Source organism: Zingiber officinale, chromosome 8B, assembly GCF_018446385.1.
Source record: "Zingiber officinale cultivar Zhangliang chromosome 8B, Zo_v1.1, whole genome shotgun sequence".
In the NCBI taxonomy this organism is placed as follows: domain Eukaryota; kingdom Viridiplantae; phylum Streptophyta; class Magnoliopsida; order Zingiberales; family Zingiberaceae; genus Zingiber; species Zingiber officinale.
The window spans coordinates 47300514-47325032 of record NC_056001.1 but is presented as its reverse complement, the minus strand read 5'-3'; the positions used below and the strand labels follow the sequence as shown (position 1 = coordinate 47325032).

At 38.8% G+C, this 24519-nt stretch overlaps 1 protein-coding gene across 1 annotated transcript; it reads right to left on the bottom strand.

Moving 5' to 3' along the window:
• Positions 1-22994: 22994 nt before the first annotated feature.
• LOC122016649 (probable glutathione S-transferase GSTF1) lies at positions 22995-24299 on the bottom strand. Its single transcript, XM_042574021.1, has 3 exons — positions 24077-24299; positions 23943-23991; positions 22995-23743 (listed from the first exon to the last, which is right to left on the bottom strand). Exons 1-3 carry the CDS (start codon positions 24224-24226, stop codon positions 23289-23291), a joined length of 654 nt encoding a protein of 217 aa, XP_042429955.1. The 5' UTR covers positions 24227-24299; the 3' UTR covers positions 22995-23288.
• Positions 24300-24519: the final 220 nt, after the last annotated feature.

Genomic DNA, 24519 nt, shown 5'->3' with positions numbered 1-24519 from the left:
CATATGATGGAAGACTTAGCCTTAAAGTTTGTTAGTGCTAATATTTTAGTAATTGAGTGATAGCTGAGTCAAAGTCGGCTAATTAATGCATGATCGATATTGATTGATGTAACTGCAATAATCAAAGAAGAGAGACATTGATTTGACTTTTAGCTACCATAATCAGATGATTTAGATGTTATAGAGGATCAATAAAGTAGCCATTACGAGCTATAGAACAGTTGACTACATATAGGTTTTGTAGATTCAAATGAAGTAATCGGTCAATAAATTTTAGACATGAAATCAAAAGCAAAGCGCACACGACTATTCACCTCCCTCACCCCTCCCATCACAATCTTGATCTAACAAGAATGACTTCCTTTAGACAAGAGTGAGTCATTTTTCCCACTTATTTGCAAGTCATATCAATTAACACCTCTCTACCCTCCACCTACATCCATGTTTGGAAAGGCTAATTGTTCTAGTTAAGTCAATCAATCCCAATGAGCCAAGTGGGTTGGATGGGCCAAGAGCGCCAAGTGGCTAAATAAGCAAGGCAAGCATGGGTAAGTTTATCTAGTTGAGTTTGGTGGGTCAATTAGGGCAATTAAGTGAAATAGGTCGAGTGAGCAAGTTGATCGAGCTATGCCCCATAGGGCAATAAATCCAATTAGACTAAGTGAATGATCCATCAAACCAAGTTAATTGGTTTGTTTGAGATTATCAATTTTTTTTTTGCAAGGATGATTAGTCTAAATAAGCTCCTAATTTTTGTGGGTTGTGCCAATTGGATTGGGCAACCTTGCCCAGGTGCATATTTGGCTCATGCATTTGGGATGAATTGGCGGGGATGCTGGGGGCGAGCTTATTCGTCTTTTACCACCATATTTGGGCCATGCATTTGATCCAATTAACCCATTTGAGTAGTTCATCTAATTGGCCCAACTTAGAGATGAAAATAATATTTTTCTTTTGAATGTCAAACCTAGGAAAAATTTGTTATATATTTGATATTACATCCAAACATAGAAAATAATCATTCTTTCCATTTTTTCCCCCAAAAAATATTCTCTATGATAAGTTGTATCATAGCAAACAAAATGAACCTTAAGAAGCATCAACCATATCCCTTTAAGATCTACAAAATATTTACAAGCCCTACTCAAACCACATTTGCATAAATTTTCAACCAAGTCAATATTTGAAAGAATCCATCATGAATTTGGAGTTGTCAAATGCAAACTATTTTTTTGCCTCACGAGATGGGTAAGAATTTGTTAAAGATATACATATTCAAAGCCATTAAGAGATGGAAAGATGGACAGGATTTTCACATATGTTCAACAAGAGAGCTATAAAGATAATGTATGAATAGATATAAGTGCTCCTGGACTATGGTGTAATGGTAAAATGGTAAAATGGTAAGAGGTGGGAAAGAGCTCTCTAGATAATGAGAGTTTAAATTTCATCTGGGATACATATCATTTATATTTTTCAATTTATTTTAGTGGCCGATGAAAAATTTAAAAATATAATATAATATAATATAATATAATATAGAGAGAGTAAGCAAAATAATTTCCCCTAATATTTTCAAAGTTAAAAGACAAAAGAGGCTTGATATGTTTTAGAAAAATGAATTGGAGAAGGAGAAATACTTTGCATGAAGTGTCAAACACAATTGAGTGGTTTTGATAATTTGTAATTGTTAGAAAGTGATCACAAGCACATGCAAAACTTTCTTAAAAAAGTTTCTGGAATTGTTAGTCAAAATAAAAAAGTTTCTGGAATTGTTAGTCAATATAAGAATGTTACAGATGCAATTGAAGAAAAAAAATTATCTTGAAATTAATTCCTTAGAAGTTTTTCAGTAACATTTGATCATGTTGTTCTTCAATAAAAAGATGTATTGTTAGATTTTTCATACCGTAAAAATCGCTTTTTGCGTTGCGGAAACTCCGAAATCCCCTGCCACCGGATCCGCGCGAAGAATAAAATTTCGTAAAAACTTCGAGTATGAGTTTTCTAACCTAGATCTACACTAGATCTATGAAGGAGAAGAGTTTACCCTTGAAGCGATGCCCTTCGCGTATCCCGCTCGTCCAAGGTTCGCCGGATCTCGAGAGTATCAAAGTAGATACTCCTCTATGTGTATCCACACAAACAAATGATGGAGAAAACAACTAAAGGTGTGCTAGCACCCTTAGAAGTTTCGGCCAAGGAGGTGGAGCAGAGGGAGAAGAAGATGAGAGCTTGAGAGGAGGAAGAAGATGAAATCAATTAGCACACAAAATGCACTAAATTTCTTTTTTAAGTGGCCGACCACTTCAAGGCTTATAACCCCAATGGAATATCAAGAGTCACCACTCTTGGTAACTCCCATGAGGTGGCATTTGGTCAAGTCAAACTTGACCAAATGAAGAAGCCTTGATGATGTGGCATTGGTCAAGTCAAAGTCAAGTCAAACTTGACTCTTCATCTTCCTACTTATGTCAAGTCAAACTTGACCACTTCTCTCCCTTGGTTGATCTAATTTAAGTATTGGTTCAAGTCAATTTTAATTTAACGAATCTCTATTCATTGAATTAAATTAATTAAATGAGTCTAAGCCCAAATTAGACTTACTTAATACATGAACCAAATTAAGTCCAACTCAATTAGCACAATTTGGATTATTCTTAATCCAATTTGGTTCATGACATGAACCTAATCCTTTAGGTTCATCAAATGAACCTAATCTCCATCTAATTGTCCTTTGTGTGTGACCCTATAGGTTCTTGTAACGTTGGCAATACTCCTAAACCCATTTAGAAGCATAAGTAATGAGCGGTATCTAGCAACACATCATTACTACCCAAGTTATAAGAATGTTGAGATCCAACATCACCTTGTAACTACTAATTGTGACTCCTCACAATATATGACAAGTGTCCTTCTATTCTTGACATCTAGATTGATCAATGTGAGGCATAGACCATGTCATCCTCTAATCAATCTAAATCTTGAATCCCAAGTAGACTCACTCAATCAAATGAGTTCAATATCTCATATTGACTCATTTGGGCATTACCATGCACTTAGTGGTCTCACTCTATCAAGAATATGGATGTCACTGCCGTCATATAGGAGGGATAGATCCCATCTACATCACTTACATCCCTCCGCATAATTTGTTACATACCCAGTAATCGCCTTTATAGTCCACCCAGTTACGGGTGACGTTTGACGAAGCCAAAGTACGTAACTCCTTATGTAGGGAACCATGGTGACTTCAGGTCCAAGGACTAGTAGTCATACTAATAGCCACATGAGAAAGTATATGACACTCATATAACGATCCATGATACTTTCTCATGCCGGGTCATTCAGTATACATTCTCCAATGCATACCCATGTGTCAACTTGATATCTCCATATCCATGACTTGTGAGATCAAGTCATCGAGTTGACCTACATGCTAGTCTCGTCGCATTAACATTGTCCCTGAATGTTAATACTTGACTATGAATGATTAAGAGTAGTGTTCCCTATATCATCTCACTATCGATTCAACCAATCGATTGATATAGGTAAGAACCTTCTACTCAAGGACGCTATTATACTTAGTTATTTGGCACCAATACAAGTAAGTATAATAACCAAAAACAAATGCCTCTATTTATATACAAGAATATGATACAATGAGTCTATACAACAATCATCAAATGATTGACTCTAGTGCTCTAACTAACATGTATGCAGTGACGAATCCAGGAATTCAAATATGGAGGGATGATTTTTACATAGAACAAGGGGTAGTATCCTCTATCTCCATCAGTGGAACCCCATAATACTAGGGGTTCGACCGCCGGCAAGGAGGGGGGGCGATCGCTGATGCCACCCCCCAACTGGATCCGCCCCTGGATGCATGGATTTGTCTACTTGTATCTTTCATAAACTAATGAGTTCCCTACAAGCATGTGAAGAAAGTGTCGGATATATATAAAGATTTCATAATCTAAGGATGTCAAGTGTCCTTTTCGTGTTATTTTCTAGAGGCATATCAGCATAGGGTTTCTGTTGATTTAGGTTCATATTTGGATGTTTTACGATATAATATACTGCCCCAGCTAGTCCCATAGTCATCTGTTTCAATAATTAAATAATCTGAGTCAAGAGGTAAAGTTAATTTAGGAATAGTTTTAACCAATTGTTTAATTTGCTGGACTAAATTAAAGTAATATCTTGTTGGTTGAAATGTTTTTGTCTAGTCAAAGATGTCTTATTGTATAAAGGTCCACTAATTTTTTCTATATATTTTAGGTAGGGTCTTGCATAATTTAGAAGACCTAGAAACACTCTTAATGTCTTAGTATCTTTCATTTTGTCTGGAAAGGCAAGAATTTTAGTTGAAATATGAGGTTGTAAGGTGATTTATCCTTGGCCTATCTAAGCTCCTAAGAATTCAACATGTGTAACTGTTAGTTTCATTTTCTTTCGTGAAATAATCAAACTATGTTTTTCAAAGCGATTAAAGATTGTATGTAAATGGACATAGTATTCTTGTTTAGTTTTAGAAAAGACTACAATATCATTTAAATAAACACAGGTAAAGTGAGAAACATTCCTAAAAATATTATCCATTTTTGTTGAAAGATTTCAGGAGCTACTTTAAGACTAAAAGACATAACAAGTCATTCAAAGTGGCATTCTGGGCAGGAAAAAGTCGTCCATTCTATAAAGTCTGGGTGCATCCTTACCTACCAAAAATCTGATTTCATGTCAAACTTTGAATACCATTTAAAATATTGTATCTTATTCAAAAGTTGGTCTTTATCGGACATTTTGTAGCCATCCTCACGGTAGTTATCATTTAGCCTTTTGTAGTTAAATACCATTTGGGATTGACCTCTTTTTTATTCATCTCCTTTATTTACTATAAAAACTGGGTTTCTATGTCGGGAGGTAGATCTATGAATGACTCCTAAGTGTAGTAATTGTTGGATATGTATTTTACATTCTTCAGTTTCCCAGTTTGTGTATCTTAAATCTTGGGCCTTAATAGTTAGATCAGGGTTAATAATTACTAATTTACAATAGATTTTATCTCTCTCCAGTATTTAGTTGGGTTGTCGCCAATAATTTTTAGTTTTTCTAGGCGGGAGGTAAGGAAGTCTATATCTGGTTGATGAGTGTTGATAGTCTGAAGTAATTGTTTGGGGAGGAGTAGATCATTAGGAATATTCCAAAAAGAAAGATCATTTAGGGGCTTGTCCAGCCAAGTAAGTCTAGTTTTTCTGATATTCAGAAAAATCAAGTTCATAAGATGATAGGAGAGGGGTTTGTTTGCATGTTCCTTTGATCGTACACTGGCAAGGAGTGTCAGTAGACTGGGTTTTGGTTTCTACTGAAGCTGTTAGAGGCTGAACTACTGAGGGGTAGTATGAAATAATAGGTGCTACTATTGGGGTGGAGAAAAATAGAGTGTAATCTTTAGTAAGTAAAAAGGCTCTGTCTGGTGTTATGAGAAAATTGAGTCCCAAGATAAGGTGGATATTCTGATGTAATAAGGGTTTAACCCATAATTTGGAGAGAGTTTGGGGAGCGCTATAGGTACCACAATTATTATAAAATTTTATATGTACATTTCTGACAAATTGGGTAATAGTAAGTTGTTGTCTATCAAATTATGTACTAATTAAAGTTTGGGATGAGGTCTTGATAAAAGTTTTGGGTAAAATAGACAGAAGTGTAGCCTCATCTATAGTAGAATTAGTAGCTCCACTATCTAAGAAGGCTTGTAAGGTAAATTCATGGCTATGTATATTTACTAGGCATTTTACACTAACATCCAGGGTTCTATTTGTATTACAAATACTAGGAGTTTTTATTAAAACCATATCAATGTTTGGTGAATTTGTCAGTTGTGACCTTTTATCCTGGTCAAGTGGTGGAGAATTTTATGAGACCAATTCTTCTATTTGGTTTGTTATCATATCCATATGAGATTTTAGTTGATTTATTCTAGTTTCTAATATTGATACTCTTGTTTCTAAAAGGATATTTCTGGTACTGCTTTTAGTGGGTTGTGTTATAGGGATTAGAACATTAAAATCGTTATGGAGACAAAGGTCATATGCATGTTTTTTGCAATTGACGTAGGTACCTCTTTTATCAACTGCTAGATAATAACTACACAAATCACAAGGTATATTATCTGTTCCTATTTTTAATTTCAAATCATGTGTACAATTGGATTTGCTTAAAGTTGTATTTAGTTGTATGAGCATTAAATTTGTGTCTATGGGAGGAAAGTCGTCCCATAATTCTGGTTCTAGGTTTAATGATCTGCAATCAAAATCTGTGCAATACGGAGGTTGTAAGAAGGAATTTACTAGGCTATAGGCTGAAGAAGGGGGAACTTCTTCCATGTCCTGTACGGAGATAATAGAGTAAATAGAAGATGTGTCCGAGATGCCTGATTAAATTTCTACTAGATCTAAATTTATACAAGTGACTAATTTAGCTTCTCTTGTATATAGGTTTTTCTTATTTGGACAGACAGAAGACAAATGTCTTGGTTCATTACAAGCAAAACAAGTAATAGTGTTAGCATAAGTTTTCTTTGGTATGTATTTTCTGACATATTTTTTTTTATTTAAATACAATTTCTTTTCTCTGCTTTTTCGAACATAATATGTTTTTCTTGGCCTTACATTTTAAGTTTTAGCTGGTTGTGTAGTTGTTTTAGTATTTCAATAATATTTTTATTTTTGTTTAGGTATTATTGAGTCATACTGTTGAGGGGGGGGGGGTGTAGATTTGACTACAGAACCCATATTGTTGGTTTTTAAGTTATTTTTGAATATGGATATAAGTACAATTTTCTTTTAGTATAGAAATAATGTGTTGTATACGTATTCCAATATTGTCATATTGGGGTGCTACTTTCATGTCTGCCCAGGCCTTGTGTATTTCTTTTCCTAATTCCCTGGAGGTTTACTAAATATTTTTTCTCCTAATTTTGGGTTACAGTAGTTTCCTAATACGATAGTTAAGGCAAGGAAGTCATTGCAAAAAGGTTTAATCCAATTCTAGTTAAAAAGTTATAATTGTTCTAAGTCTCTCATACATTCTTTTTGTCTAATATCTAAACTTGTATTGACATCTCTTGCTGTAAAGAGTCTATGGATAGTATAACAAAAATTAAGTATATTATTTCCCTGTGAAGCACTCCTGGCTATTTCTTCAGGATGAGTAGTTTTATAGGATTCCCATGCTGCTCTGGCTACATCACCTAAATAGTTTTCTCCTACTCTTATCATAGCATCACCATATTCTATGTCTAGTTCATGTTTTGCCTGGTAGTCTCTTTTAACAGAGACTATCCACTGTTCTAAGTAAGTGTCATATATTTGTGGGTCATCACATTCACCTATATTAAGTAAGATTGAATTCTTACCAAAATATGTAATTTTTGGTGGTCTTCTTCTCCCTATAGTTCTTAACAAGGGATTATTATTAGTATACGGGTGAATTTGTATTCTTGGGGAATGTCCTTCTCTATAATCCATCGTGTAGGACCGTTGCGGCCGGCTAGGAGGGAGTTGGATATCCTGCAAACACAAAAAGACAAACCCTCCTCGAACTCTTTAAGCTAACACTTGTATATATAAGGTAAGCCGATAAATTAAAAGCATAAAGAAAAAACGAGGCACAAACTATTTACTTGGTTACAACCGATGTGATTGTTAATCCAAGGAAGATCAAGCTCACTAAAAATCTCCTTCGGGCGGAGAAGCCTCGTACAGCAATGAAGCGCAGAAAACAGAAGCTTAACTCTAAACTAAAGCGCACAAGCGTTGGAATTACAAGTAATGAGTTCGTTAAAAAGCTTCTGGACGAAGGCTATAGTTATAGCCTTGGTCGGGGCGCCTGGAAGGTTTCCGGGCGTCCTGGGGGGATAAAACTTATCCCCCAACATTCAGATCGAGTCAAAACTCGATCTAGTCAATTTTACTGCTCAGGGCGCCCCGGAGGGTTCCGGGCGCCCTGGAGCCCAAAGTCAATAGTTGTTGACTTTTTCATCTGGGACTTCTTCTCTGGTTCAGTCCCGCCTCGGTCCGGTTCTTCTCCTTTGGATCCGCTCGCTTCGGTGATCTCTGCCATCCGGAAAAGGGCTCACCCGAACCCAACTTCCGGTCTTCTCGAGCAGCCTTCCGCTCTGGCTTCTCGTCCCTCGAAATTACCGCGTGTTTCCTTCTCGTCCACCAGCGTACTCATCCGCAGTCTTCGTCCCTCGGTCGCACCCTGTGCCGACCTTCTCGCTAGCTGCGTCTCTTGCTCCCTGAGCAATCTTCCGCTCCGACTTTCGTCCCTCGGATCCACCGCACGCTTCCTTCTCGTCCACCGGGGTACTCTTCCGCAGCGCCTCGTCCCTCGGACGCACCGCGTGCCGTCCTTCTCGCTAGCTGCGTCTTCCGTTCGAGTACCTGTGCTCCTAAGCTTCTACACACTTAGACACAAGGTTAAAACAATGCAGGACCTAACTTAACTTGTTGATCACACCAAAACAACCTTGGGGTTCCAACAATCTCCCCCTTTTTGGTGTGATCAACCCAAGTTAAGCTAGGGTCAAAACTAGACATAAAATTAAAACAAGTTATTGCAATAATGTGCAACAAGATAGAAAAAAAATTAAATTTTGAAAATTTTCAATTCATTCAATTTTCAATTTCTACCTCCCCCTAGACTTATACTTTCCCTTCTCCCCCTTTGATCACAATAAAAATGGGGTTAAAAAAAATAATCTAAGGGTTTGACACTTCGAAAAATTATAGAAATATATTTCAATGATTTTCCGAGAAAACATATTTCCAAGTTAAGGAAAAAATTTCTAAGTCAAAGAATAACTTTTGAAAAATTTCTAAGTTTTCACCATAAAAAAATCTTTCTAAGTCCAAAAATTTATGTAAGAAAATTAATAACATTAAAAAAAATTTTCTATGCATTTATTTATTTATTCTAATACTTATATCAGAAAGTTTTAAATTTCTATTTTAATTTATCATAATTTCTTAACTTTGAAGCAAGAAAATTTGAACATGTAGAAATTTGTAACAATTGTAACATGTCATTTTCTATTGTATTTTGAATTCCTAATTCGCAAAAATATTTTGATAGTATAAATTCTAACTTAATAAAAATTTTCGCCAATACTTCTGATTTGCAAACTTCGTTCGACAAAATATTTCGTAATTTGCAAGATTCTTTCGTCAAAACATTTTGAGGTTCGAAAAACTCTTTCGATAATATTTCTAGTTTGCAAGAATCTTTCTTCAAAACATTTTGTAATTCAAAAAATTCTTTAGATGATTCAAATTCTGGTTCGCAAATATCTTCAGGCAATTTTTTGATTGATTGAACCAATTGATCAGAGGTTTGAGTCCATACCTTACTTACCTCGTCGGTCGTTGGTTCTCCCCCTGTTGAATTACTTTCTTCCGAAGATTCTCCCCCTTCATTGATCTCGGGATGTACTTCGGCTGTTGGGGCTGTCTCGGTAATTTCTTCCATCTCGGATTCTGATGACGGCTCGCTGTCTATTGAGGGGACGACTTCAATCGGTTCTTCGTAGAGTTTTAAGAACTTTTCCCAAAGTTCTTTTGAGTTGTTGTATACGCCGATTCTTTTGAGATCTTCATTTGGTATCACGGTTAGGAGATGAAATTCTGCTCGTCCGTTTGCCATCGATTCGTTACGTTGCTTTTTGTTCCAGAGACGTAGATCGAGTCTTTCTCCGTTCGTGTTCTTCGGTTCTTCATAACCAGATTTTAAAATTAAAGAAATACCAAGGTCTGAGTTAAGCTATACCTCCATTTGTTTCTTCCATGAAGAAAACTCCCCCTCGAATGCTAGTGGATATTCGCTAGCTCCGGCCATCGTTTTGTTGCTTCAGAAGGCGGTTAGTCCTTCTGAGGCGTCTCGGCTCTGATACCACTTGCAGGACCGTTTCGGCCAGCTAGGAGGGAGTTGGATATCCTGCAAACACAAAAAGACAAACCCTCCTCGAACTCTTTAAGCTAACACTTATATATATAAGGTAAGCCGATAAATTAAAAGCATAAAGAAAAAACGAGGCACAAACTATTTACTTGGTTACAACCGATGTAGTTGTTAATCCAAGGAAGATCAAGCTCACTAAAAATCTACTTCGGGCGGAGAAGCCTCGTATAGCAATGAAGCATAGAAAACAAAAGTTTAACTCTAAACTAAAGCGCACAAGCGTTGGAATTACAAGTAATGAGTTCGTTAAAAAGCTTCTGGACCAAGGCTATATTTATAGCCTTGGTCGGGGCGCCTAGAAGGGTTCCGGGCGTCCTGGGGGGATAAAACTTATCCCCCAACGTTCAGATCGAGTCAAAACTCGATCTGGTCAATTTTACTGCTCAGGGCGCTCCGGAGGGTTCTGGGCGCCCCGGAGGGTTCCGGGCGCCCCGGAGGGCTCCGGGCGCCCCGAAGGGCTCCGGGCGCCCCGGAGCCCAAAGTTAACAGTTGTTGACTTTTTCGTCCGGGACTTCTTCTCTGGTTCAGTCCCGCCTCGGTCCGGTTCTTCTCCTCCGGATCCGCTCGCTTGGGTGATCTCTGCCATCCGGAAAAGGGCTCACCCGAACCCAACTTCCGGTCTTCTCGAGCAGCCTTCCGCTCCGGCTTCTCGTCCCTCGGAATCGCTGCGTGTTTCCTTCTTGTCTACCAGCGTACTCATCCGCAGTCTTCGTCCCTCGGTCGCACCCCGTGCCAACCTTCTCGCTAGCTGCGTCTCTTGCTCCCCGAGTAATCTTCCGCTCCGGCTTTCGTCCCTCAGATCCACCGCACGCTTCCTTCTCGTCCACCGGGGTACTCTTCCGCAACGCCTCGTCCCTCGGACGCACCGCGTGCCGTCCTTCTCGCTAGCTGCGTCTTCCGCTCGAGTACCTGTGCTTCTAAGCTCCTGCACACTTAGACACAAGGTTAAAACAACGCAGGACCTAACTTAACTTGTTGATCACACTAAAACAACCTTGGGGTTCCAACACATAGTTCTCATGGAACTTTCTGGGTATCTTACTTATAAAGGTTGTGGTGTATTGGTAGCATTAGATTCTACAGGATTCATTAAAGTAATGTTGGAAAAATAATCTTTCTTTTTATCTATAATATTATGGTCTTTATCAAAGTATAACATCCAATCTTCATCTAGCTTATGATGTAGTATATCAAACGTTTCTAATTCTGTAAGATCTTATTGTGTAAAATAATTAGCTATTTCAAATGGAAGGTAGACGTATTCATTTAAATCATCAAAAAATAAAAAGTTGTCTTTCTCTTTCTGTGAGTGTGTATTGATTTCTATATTCATTAGATTTAAAATAGGTTGGTTGTCTTCCTAGCTGTCTTCTTGAGAAGTTGAGGGCTTGTAATTATGAAATTTTACTGTTGATTTTCCATGCATGTCTTTATAGATTATGGATTCTCTTGGTTGTAGTGTTTGTGGTGTAATGTTTAAATCAAGGTTAAGATTCCAATCTAATCCAGCAAGTAGGTCAGACGAAAAGTCTTTAGGTTTGATGAAATAGATTCCCCTTGTTGTAAGGGTTTCTATTATGTTATTAATTTGTACTTTGAAACTGTTGTTGATGCTAGTCATTGTTTTTCCTAGAAAAATTATGTGGATACATACACACACGATATATATATATATATATATATATATATATATATATATATATATAGTGGCAAAAGGTGAATACGCTCGCCCCCAACACCCCGTCAATCCGTTCCAGAGCCTATATATATATATATATATATAGTGGTAAAAGGTGAATACGCTCGCCCCCAGCACTCCCGCCAACCCGTTCCAAGGCCAACACGGAGGAGGTAAATCACGAGCGGCTACTAGCTTTTGGAATATTAACTAGCACATAAGGGAGACATTTACCTCTACTTTGCTGACATTCAAACTCCAGATCTCATGGTGGCAACATCTCATGTGCTAGTCACTAGACTGTCTCGAGAGGACCACACGATATATATGCCTCTATATATAGTTGTTAATTGATTATAAAAATAAATAAGGAAAAAGAAACCTAGAAAATAAATAACAATTAATAAACTAATTTAATGTTGTTAGGAATCCTAGATTCCTATTATATGACCTATGATCCATCGATGGTCCGGAATCTTTTCATCTTCTGGCACCTTAGTGGAGAAACTTGCACGCTTTTATATTTTTATAATTACTGTTCATACAACAAATATTTTTCTTGCATGCTTTTGGTTGTTTTAGATTGTTCACAACGACCCTAGCAGATAACAACACTCTCTTTGAAATCAAGCAGGAAAGTTTCTATTCAAGCAGCCTTCACTTCTCTTTTATAGTTGTTGTTCGATTGTCATTAGTTAATTGGTTGTTGTTGATAATTCGACTTATCCTTCAGTTACAAATGTTATCCTTAGAGGGTTAAAAATGAATTTGATCTGTCAATCCAATCTGAGTCGATTAAAAAAATTTTAATTTAGGATGGGAGGTTTTAAGATTTAGATCAAGTCGGATTAGACCTAAATCTGACCCAAAAAAATTTCAAGTTCGAATTGGATTTGGGTTAACCCGAGTTGACTTAAAATAGGACTTTAGGATTTAAAATTTAAGGTTTAGGGTTGACCCAATATTTTTTGTGTTGACACGAGTCAAATTGATGAGTTAGGTTCATTTTTGATATAGGTTAGACAATTAAACACTTAAATTTTTATATTTAAACCCATGTCAATCGGTTAGTCGGGTTATTCGGGTTGGTCGGATTATCCGGATTTGGGTTTATAGTTTTCATGTTTGAGTTGAATTCGGGTTGAATTTGAGTTAAATTTTTTTTGTAATATCTTGGCTTCAACATGACCTGAACCCACTAAACCCATCCGAATTGTTATTCCTAATTATCCTCAATAGTTGTTATTTGATCGTTATATACTTCAGTTGGCTACCTTTATCAATCTAATGAATATTGTATATCGATTCAACTGTGAAAAATCATCCATTTCATTTGGATTTTAACATGTTTATCTACTAATTGGTTCAATAGTTGATTGGTTGCTTACTATTAGTTAACTGGATGAGATAAAATCAAGATCGAATCCTCTAGCTTTTGATCATCCTCATTGACTAAATACATCATTTATTGACTGTGTCATTAGTTAACTAGTAATTCACCGTTAGTTGACTAAGCTAAGTTTATTGTAACTATGTTATCTACCAATTGAATCTTTAGTCGATTAGGTCATCAATCAACAAATACTTTACCATTAGTTGACTATACCATCGGTGACTACTTTATTAATATTAATTTTTACTATTTTTTGAAAAATTGACGACTTGTGACCACCCCATTATGTGTCTATAACATATATATATATATATATATATATATATATATATCTATATTTATCTCTCTCTAAATCTGTGTATATAGGGATTCAACCCCATTAGCGAGGCGTCATTCTTCATCTACATTAGATTTTCAGGGAGGTCATCTTGGCCACTTTTGACATAGTACATTGAGATATGTCGATCATACACATTCCCTACTGTAGATACAGAATAGGGCACTACTCAACCAAAGTATAGCCCTAGTTTTAAAAAAATGATTGAGTCCTTATCCAAAGCGATTAGTGGCATGAGACCACACATGGAGAGGCATACACATCAACTCCCCACTACACTACTATAGCAGAGGATACCTCATTTTTCAGATACACCTAGCGACAAATGCCCCAAATACAGTGACACCCCTCATAGCTGGCTGGAAGAGATATATGGACAACCCACTAGTGCAAGATGCTAGATGGGATGCAGAACACATAGAGGAATACTCTGATGCCATGGACGGAGCTTTCCTAGAGGTCATCATAGAGAGAGTCTAGTGAGGAGTGAGGAATGAGGAGAGTTGTGAGAGGAGACTACAGTAGATGGACTCATGGTGTAGAGCATGAGGACTGTATATGGGAGAGAACATGGGAGATGAGGGTGAGTATGGGAGGGGATACCATAGCAAAGGGGGTCATGCAGTAGAGCATGAGGACTGTTGTTACGCGACCGCAAGTGTACGGTTTCGTCGTCAGTAATATAAAAGATTTATCGAATCCACAGGGACTGTTGATTAAGCACTAGAGATGTCGCAAGTAGGTTATCTAGATGGTCGAAAGTTAGCTTTGGCGCTTGCAAACTAACGAGAGTGATTGAAGAGAGAAAGAAGGTTGAGAGAGAGAGAAGAGATCTTGGAGAGAATGAGCTTCGGGAGATGGATTCTAGGATGTCGGTTTCATTGTAATACTAGGAGATACTACATAGATTGCTTAGTTTCTACCCTCTATGTCCATGCTCTTGCAAGAAGTTAGATTGGTCAATATCCCTAAGTATCGAATAGAGACGATCCCTGTGAAATCCTGTAACGGTTAACCCCTGTCACTAGAGCGCCACGGTAGATCACAGGAATTCGTGTCTAGTAAATAGCAATAAGGATAATGGTAGATGGTACGGGTTCCTACTTCTTTATGGAGGAATTGCTTCTCCTTTCAAGAGAATGTCCTAGACGTCCGTGAACGGGTTACCCTTATCACTAGGGTCCCTCGGGTATGCGATCTAGAGCACTCTCTCTATGAGAGTAGCAATTCCTATGATATTGTTTCTCCTTTCGAGGGAATGTTTTAAATGTCCGGAAAGGGTTACCCCTGTCACGAGGGTACCTTGGTCAATACGCTCTAGGGCATCCCCTTGCGTGATCAACTATCCTCTACATCAATCAACAAAGTGTGCAAGAAACATAAATACGTCACATACACAACTTCATCAAGTATAAACAAGGCATAAACAATTCATTGAATAGAAATAAGGCGAATCAACATAGTTCTACATTTCTATCGTATTACAAATACTTCCTAATCCTAGAAGAGGATGTCTATTCCATTGTGGGGGAAGAACAACCCCAGAACATAAAGAAAAGCATACTTACAATCCTAGAAGGAGAGGAAGAAGAGATGCTTGATGATTCCGATGTCTTGGGGATGCTTCCTTGCTCCGGAGATGGACGGATCGTGAAGAGACGGCGGTGGATGAAGCTCAACGGCTTTCCCTGAGGGGAGAGACGAAGTCTCAAACCAAAGATCCCCCGAAAATATGTTTCTTGACCCTTTTATAAGCTAGGGTATGAGCGCCGCACGGGCCATGGCACGACCGTGCAAGGTTGGCACGGCCACGCCCATCCTCTCCTCTGGCGAAGTTGCACAGCCGTGCCGATTGGCACGGCCGTGTGGTCTCTGGCTTCTGCTCCCTGAGGCACGACCGTGCAAGGATGCACGACCGGGCATTCCTTTGTCTCGGCTTGGGGTGGCACGACCATGCAATGATGCACGACCGTGTGTTGCTTTGCCTCTGTCATGGCCGCACGGCCGTGCAAGGGTGCACGGCCATGCACCGCTTCACCTCTGCAATGGCCGCACGACCGTGCAAGGGTGCACGGTCGTGCACTGCTCCGCCTCTACCATGGCCTGCTCTGCCTCTGCCATGGCCGCACAGTCATGCAAGGGTGCACGACCGTGCCCTACTCCCTTTTGTCTGGTCACACGGTCGTGTTCTTTGGATTGTTTCAGTGCATAGATAATCACCGTTTTTGCTCTAAAAGTCGTCCCTGACAACACAAAACCAAACAAAGAGCAGATATCCGAATAAAAGAATATATATAATGAATACAAGACGAAAGAGGCAATCATGCAACGAATATATATGAATAAAGTATGTGAATGTGTGCTAAAACATGCGTAAATAATCATAATATTTGCGCACATCACACCCCAGATTTAAACCTTTGCTTGTCCTCAAGCAAAACCCGAAATCTAGATTCATGTGGTTAAATAGTGCATCATAATTTCTAGCAAGTCAATCTAATTCTATCAAATAATTTCATTGGTGAGCAAGATACAAAAGTAGTTTAAGTATGACCTAAGTAGTAGTCATCCATGCTTAGTGCGAAAGTGGTCTAAATTTATCAAGTTTCAATCCCTAAGTCTAGTCAAGTCGTCATAAAATTGTGTTCCTTATGCTTCCGGCGATAGACACTTACCTGCCACACGTAAGGTTCGTTTGTCTTAAAAATGCTATGCATCGTCTACACAAGGTCTCAAAGGAATACTCAGTATCAAGAGAAACATAGCATTCATTTCCCCAGTAACCTAACTCGGTCTCAAAGGGGTGAATTGCTAGTTTCCACTCACGATAACAATTTTTTTATCCCTTATTTTTTTTTCATTCATTTTTTTTAATGTTTGCAAAGTACTAAACTTGAACAAACTTTCATTTTTTTTTTTTGGATTAATTTTTTTCCAAATGAGCTTACATGATCTGAGTTTATCCAATAACCAAAATGTAATTGAGAGGTCACCATAGAAGCACAAGTACTAGTCCAATCCTATGAATCATGACGATTTTAGAGTTATCAACCATCAAAATAGGCATAGTGTATAGAGATCCTAAAACAAGGTCAATACTTAAACCCTTATAGTAAAAATATTGCTCACTTCATGCTATCAAAGATAGAAAAAGATAGATCACTAAACATACTAGCACCATAAGTAACACATAAACCACATAAAATCTAGAGTAGACGTGCTAGTATTTTGCATTAAGGAACAAACAATCATAATATGATGTAGGATGCAACTACTAAGCAAAAAGAAATAAGCAAAAATTGAACTAAACTAAATGCATCTAATGCATCCCCCCCAGACTTAAACTTTATTGTCCCAATGAAAACTAAAAACAATGTGAAGGAGATTTATGAAGTTTAAAGAAGTTACCAAGTGATGGGCTCCAAATGGTTGACATTCATGTTTTAAAAATACTCATCTATCCAATGCTCACATTCCTCCATAACTTTGAATTCTACAAAAATAAGATAGACAAGAAAAATTAAGTAGAGGGTATGATTTATTATCAATGAAGTAAAAACAAACTAAAAAGAAAACAAGAAAAATGAACTTGGGTTGCCTCCCAAGAAGCGCTTGTTTAAGGTCATTAGCTCGACCATCTCATTAGATTCATCTAAATCACACTCTTAGAGGGGTAAGATATTTTAGAACCTTCTTACCATGGAGTCTCAGTTTTTCAACAAATAAGATCTCCTTTAAAGGTTCAACATTATCTTTACCTTGTGACTCCTGTGCAACATATGTCTTGTCACCACCATGCTCAAAAAAGAATTGATTAGTAACAGTAGAAAAATGAATTGAAATTTGACTCTTACCAATCACTAATGCAAGTAGATCATTGAACATAGTTTGGAATTTATATAAGGAAGGTTGTGGCTCAAGTGGTGGTCTTTCTAAAAGAGGTGATTCTTGAGACTTAGCTTCTATTGCACAAGTCCCTACACTCTCAACATCAACTAGTTCATGTCCTACATCATCCAAGTTGACTAATGGTTGTGTGACTAAGGGGAGTGATTCTTGGGTCATCCCTACACATCACTCCACAACATGACTATAAATTGATTCAGATGTAAGAAGGGAAGACTCTTCTAGATCTTTGATATTAGGAGGTAATGGAATTAAAATGGTGCACTCCTTTATCAAAGTCTCAGATTCAAGATCCTCAAGCTCATCACAATATTTTCTCATCATAGACTCTTGCAAAACTAAGAGATTAGGTGATTTTCTATTATTTATTGAGTCTATACTATCAAGTGTATCATGCATTTTCTTGATATCCTTAAGTGATTCAGCTTGAATAGCTTGAAGCTCCTCTAAACGTTTTAACATTCTATCCTCAAATGATTGAGCTTCCATAGCATCTACATAATTGCCTTGTCCCTCTTTGAAGCTAAAAGAAAATTGAGGGTCATTCGAGTCAAAGCTATATGTGTGTGAATTTGATGAGGCAATTTCATCTATTTTTCTATCGAGTTCATCTATTGATGTTCCCAAATTATATAACTTGTAGCAACTCTCAATTGAATGACCTATCTCATTGTAAGCTTTACAAAAATTTTGCTTTGACCTATGATTAAAGTTAGAGAAAACACCCCTTCTTTCAACATGCATTCTATATGGACGGTCAAACAATGTTGGACAATTATCATATATATGACCAGTTGCACAACAAAATTTCACAGAAAAGAGTATTAGAGTTCACAATAGGCATTTGGTCAAACTTTTGAAATAGAGCTTCCAATCTAGTGCACAGTTTAAACGTGTCCATCTAAATGATTATAGTCAGAACATGATAGACATGTAGAAGTAACCAAAAAATAAAATGCAGAATTTAAATTGCAGAGAGAAAAAAAATAATAAATGTAGAATTTAAAGACAAGAAAGAAAAGACAATTTTTTTTGAGTTATGAAAATGGGAAAACAAAAACTATTCACAAGTCTAGATTAACTAAATTGCTAATCTACTAATGTTAATCGAAAAAAGTCCTCGACAACGGTGCCAAAAACTTGTTACGCAACCGCAAGTGTACGGTTTCGTCGTCAGTAATATAAAAGATTTGTCGAATCCACAGGGACTATTGATTAAGAACTAGAGATGTCACAAGTAGGTTATCTAGACGGTCGAAAGTTAGCTTTGGCGCTTGCAAACTAACGAGAGTGATTGAAGAGAGAAAGAAGGTTGAGAGAGAGAGAAGAGATCTTGGAGGGAATGAGCTTCGGGAGATGAATTCTAGGATTTCGGTTTCATTGTAATACTATGAGATACTACATAGATTGCTTAGTTTCTACCCTCTATGTCCATGCTCTTGCAAGAAGTTAGATTGGTCAATATCCCTAAGTATCGAATAGAGACGATCCCTATGAAATCCTGTAACGGTTAACCCCTGTCACTAGGGCGCCTCGGTAGATCACAGGAATTCGTGTCTAGTAAATAGCAATAAGGATAAAGGTAGATGGTATGGGTTCCTACTTCCTTATGGAGGAATTGTTTCTCCTTTCAAGAGAATGTCCTAGACGTATGTGAATGGGTTACCCTTATCACTAGGGTCCCTCGGGTATGCGATCTAGAGCACTCTCTCTACGAGAGTAGCAATTCCTATGAGATTGTTTCTCCTTTCAAGGGAACATCTTAGACGTCCGGAAAGGGTTACCCCTGTCACTTGGGTACCTTGGTCAATACACTCTAGGGCATCCCCTTACGTGATCAACTATCCTCCACATCAATCAACAAAGCGTGCAAGAAACATAACTACGTCACACACACAACTTCATCAAGTATAAACAAGGCATAAACAATTCATTGAATAGAAATAAGGCGAATCAACATAGTTCTACATTTCCATCGTATTACAAATACTTCCTAATCCTAGAAGAGGATGTCTACTCCATTGTGGGGGAAGAACAACCCCAGAACATAAAGAAAAGCATACTTACAATCCTAGAAGGAGAGGAAGAAGAGATGCTTGATGATTCCGATGTCTTGGGGATGCTTCCTTGCTCCGGAGATGGACGGATCGTGAAGAGACGGCGGTGGATGAAGCTCGACGGCTTTCCCTGAGGGGACAGACGAAGTCCCGAACCAAAGATCCCCCGAAAATATGTTTCTTGACCCTTTTATAAACTAGGGTATGGGCGCCGCACGGGCCGTGGCACGACAGTGCAAGGTTGGCACGGCCACGCCCATCCTCTCCTCTGGCAAAGTTGCACGACCGTGTGGTCTCTGGCTTCTGCTCCCTAAGGCACGGCCGTGCAAGGATGCACGGCCGGGCATTCCTTTGTCTCGGCCTGGGGTGGCACAACCGTGTAATGATGCACGACCGTGTGTTGCTTTACCTCTGCCATGACCGCACGACCGTGCAAGGGTGCACAACCGTGCACTGCTCTGCCTCTGCCATGGTCGCACGGTCGTGCAAGGGTGCACGGCCGTGCACTGCTCCCTTTTGTCTGGTCACACGACCGTGTGCTGCACGGTCGTGTTCTTTGGCTTGTTTCGGTGTGTAGATAATCATCATTTTTGATCTGAAAGTTGTCCCTGTCAACACAAAATCAAACAAAGAGCAGATATCCGAACAAAAGAATATATATAATGAATACAAGATGAAAGAGACAATCATGCAACGAATATATATGAATAAAGTACGTGAATGTGCGCTAAAACATGCGTAAATGATCATAATATTTGCGCACATCAACTGTATGTGAGAGGGGCTTTATGAGATGATGGTGATGTATAGGTGAATAAATCCTCTGTCCCCAAAATGGTGTGTCCCCATGTCCCCTCGCCGATCGGACGGGTTAAATCATATCTCAAAGATGCAGTGCACATCACGAGGCCATCATGATCGTCCGATCGGCGAGGGGACATGGGGACACACCATTTTGGGGACAGAGGATCTCAACTCAGTAAACGACTAGTGGTAAAGACATGTCAAATTCGTTTATGGCTGGGGCTTTGCTAACAAGCTCAAGAGGTGAATAGATCCATCATAAAGGTCTATCTAGTACGCAGTAAACGACTTGTGGTAAGGACAACATCAAATCAGTTTATGGCTGGGGCTTTGCCATAAAGCCTACGAGGGTGCATAGGACCACTACAAAGGCTTATCTAGTCCACAGCAAATGGCTAGTGGTAAAGACACACCAAATCTGTTGATAGATAGCTACTTGCTAAAATTGACTTCATGAGGCTAGGAGGCGATACCGGGCGATCCTAGACTCATGGTGGCAACATCTCATGCGCTAGCCACTAGATCCATCCGAGGGGACACCAATTGTGGCGATCATAGACTCATGACACAAGAGGAGGCTGATAGAGATGAGTTGGAGTCATTGGTGGCTTACGGACATAGGACAGTGACACACGACATGGAGGTTGTAGAGGCAACCACTAATAGAGGGCACTGGACAAAGTATGGACAATGGCGATAATGAGATCATGAGGATGAGACATGTACAATTTGGATAGAAATCATGGGTAGTGCTAATTGATACCTTAGCTTCAGTATCTCGTACTGAAGATGAGCAAATAGCCAACATGTGTAGCTAAGAGAGCGAAAGATGGTACATGAGTGAGCATATGTACGCGATTATGGTTCCCCTTCCAGATCTGACAATTCGTCAGACATGACATATTTGATTCCATAATCACTTTTGTATGATATTGTGTACTTCTTGATAATATATATTTAACTTTTCATAAAAAAATTTAATCAATATTAACCTACTTGATATTTATCGTAATCTTCCCATATGATATAGACGAACATCAAGGAGTGCGCTTCACTTACAATTGGTCTCTTGTGATGGCAAGCATAGATCATTGGTCTTATAATTCACTGTACTCATCAAAGTCTTCACCTATTTACAAGAGTCCCCGGGGCTACGGTGCAGTGGAAAAGCGCTAAGTTATTATCTAGATATCTACGGTTCAATCTCTATTTATAGCATATTTGTAGGGATTTTTTTTCCAAATAGGATGTGCAATCACGGGATGCTAGGCTTTTGGCCGCCCGCCATAAGAGCTTCCCAATTGATTTATCCTGACAGTCGATGGAAAATTTTCGTGGGATCGGATCAGTCGTCCTAGGTTCAATGTTACTTGGTTCAACATTTTTTTTTCCTCTCGAGATTATGATGCAACGGAAGGGTACCAAATTATCATCCAGATATTTGCGGTTCAATCCCCAGCTATAACGTATTTGTAAGAATTTTTTCTCCAAATGAGACATACAACTACGGAATATTGGGCTTCTGAGCTATGCACCACAATCACTTTCCGGTCTACCTCAATAATCAATAGAAAATTTTTATAGGATCGAATCGATCATCTCATATTCGATATTATTATTATTATTATTTTTATAAAAATGTCTTACCAACTGACATCTCATTGGGATTTCTTTGAACAAAAGTCATAACTACCTTACCTGCCTCTGCCCCATAGAAATTTCCCTTATAATCACTACCCTCGTGATCACTCAATTAATATTTATTTTATTTTAAATACTGGCAAGATTTAAGTAGAATAGGTAGGAAACATTATTGCTATCTAGAATTGATGAGAAAACAACAACCACAACAAAATAAAAACCAATCTGAGGGGCTAAAATGAAGGATGGATGAAACTATGAAGGAGTGATCAGCCATCAACGCCGGCCCATGCAGTCTCATTCAAGCACTTTATCATCAATTTAATAGCCAACGTGGTTCTCTTCTTTTCCATAGTTTAGGTGGCTGATTCCCAGTCTTTGTCTATTGAGCAGATTGTGACATCCACTATCCAAATTGAGGGCCGACCAGCACAACTGCCACCAATGACCAAACAAAGAAGATATATAACATAACATTGCCCTAGGCAGAGTCCACTTTGCTTGCAGAATAAGCATAAACCATTAATGTTATGGGAGAAAAGTGATTATGCTATGTTCCCTCCTGGGTGTCCCTCCGATGCCGATTCCACAGTAAATGAAAGGAAGATAAATCACGAGAAATTTTTTAGCTTGCCGAATAGCCTCCTAGGTAGGGGTTATCCATACAGGGCAGTTCCATTGCTACTGATATGGTTCGAACTTGAGACCCATGGGAGTAACTTCTCATCAAAATACCAACTTGACTATCCACGAGGCAACTCGGCCACTATGTGGGAGCCTACAACATTAATGTTATTGGTGGACGCCCATCACTTTCATTGCACTCATTTGATTCATTTTATTACTTCTATATATTGATATAATTGATATCTATATTAATATTTACTCTAATAGATCTTAAGATTTTTATTTCAATAGATATTCATTAAGTATTTGATCTCCCCTATATTAAACTAAAATATTATCTATCTTATATCTTATTCTAGGACCGACTATATTAAATTCTGGGAGGAGTGAAATCACTTATGCTCCTATTTGATTCATTTTCTTATGTTTTTTATTGGTGGATATATCATACGATGATATATGACATCATCATCTTGGACCAAGTCAAGATAATAACATCTAGGAAGGCTGACCTCCTAGATCAGATTAGAATAGTAAACTTTGACATTTTAATTCAAGCAAAGATCTCAAATTTGTGTACAATAAAAAGCTCCAAACTTGAACAACAATTACAGACAACGATTAATTTCACGATCAAGTTCCATAGACTGAAAAGAAAAAGTAGGAATCGCTAAGCGAAGCGTCGATCACAAATGCACGCAGCACATCATTGGGATTATTGGAAGTAAGGCGTAGAAGCAACTAGCATATAGCACACACATAGATCTAGTGGAAGCATCAGAAGATGAAGATTGGAGAGCAGTGGCAGCAGCTTCATGATCACTGAGGGAATTCGGCGGCCACTTTCTTGCAGGCCGGACGCGACTCCAAGCTTTCCCACCACGCCTTCACGTGAGGGCGCGCCTCTAACAGGGCGGCCACTTGAGGGACTTTGGTAACGAAGTGGGTGACGGGATAGTGGCAGAGGTCGGCGAAGCTGAAGAAGTCTCCGGCGAGGTATTTGGTCTGGGACAAACGGGCTTCGTAAATGTCGAGCACCTTTCCCAGCTTCTCCGAGTTCTCCTCCACCACCTTCTCGTCCGTCGTACCACCGTAGAAGCGGGGGATAATCACCGCCTGGTAGAAGATGGGGCTGATGACCTTGTCGTACTGGTGAGCCTCCACGTCCAACCAGACGTCCACCATGGCTGACTCCTCCAAGCTACTCTCGTGTAGCAGGTCAACGTTGGAGGATTTGAACTTGCGCAGCACGTATCGTCCGATCGCTCTCGATTCTAAGGTTTGAGAGGCCAATTAGTCCACAAAAACCAAATCAACTTCTCTTGACTAGAAAATCATCCTAAAAAATTCTAGAACTGCAACCCAATCTTTAAAAATACGAGCGAATAATTGCTCTGTTACCCATAGATCTACCGACTCGACATAGATCGCGCTGGAAAATTTCAAGATTAAGGATGAATCGAACGAACTCACCAAAAAGAACGAGATCCCCATCTTGGAAAGCCGGCACTTGACCAAATGGCTGCAGATTACACAATCAAAAAGTGATATAAATCCGATAAAAATAGAGAGAGATATGCAATCGAATTCATGGGTAAATCGGATACATTTCTGGCGAGGTGAGCAGGGGACTTGTGCTCGCCGGTGGCCATGTCGATGTTGACGCGCTCATATTCCGCCCCGACCTCCTCAAGGCACAGAACTACCCGGGTCGCCGCCGTCGACATCACCGGGGCGAATACCTTCACCGGAGCCATTTCTGCGCTCTTTCTCACACTGGAACTCTAAGGAGATTAAGGTTTGGGGGTGCAGGCTGGGGAAGGATAATGTTCTATTTATCGAAGCGAAGTGATCCCAGATTTTTAATTTTATAAACAGGAAAAAAAAAAAAAAAAGAGGAGTTTTACGGCTCATATGCTTTTGTCCGCAAAACGTGGATCAAGGATGGACACTGATGAAGAGTGATCATTCCACGTATAAAATAAATGGAGGTCATCATTCTTTATCAATGATGGAAAATGATTTATTCTTTGATCCATGTTTTACGGAT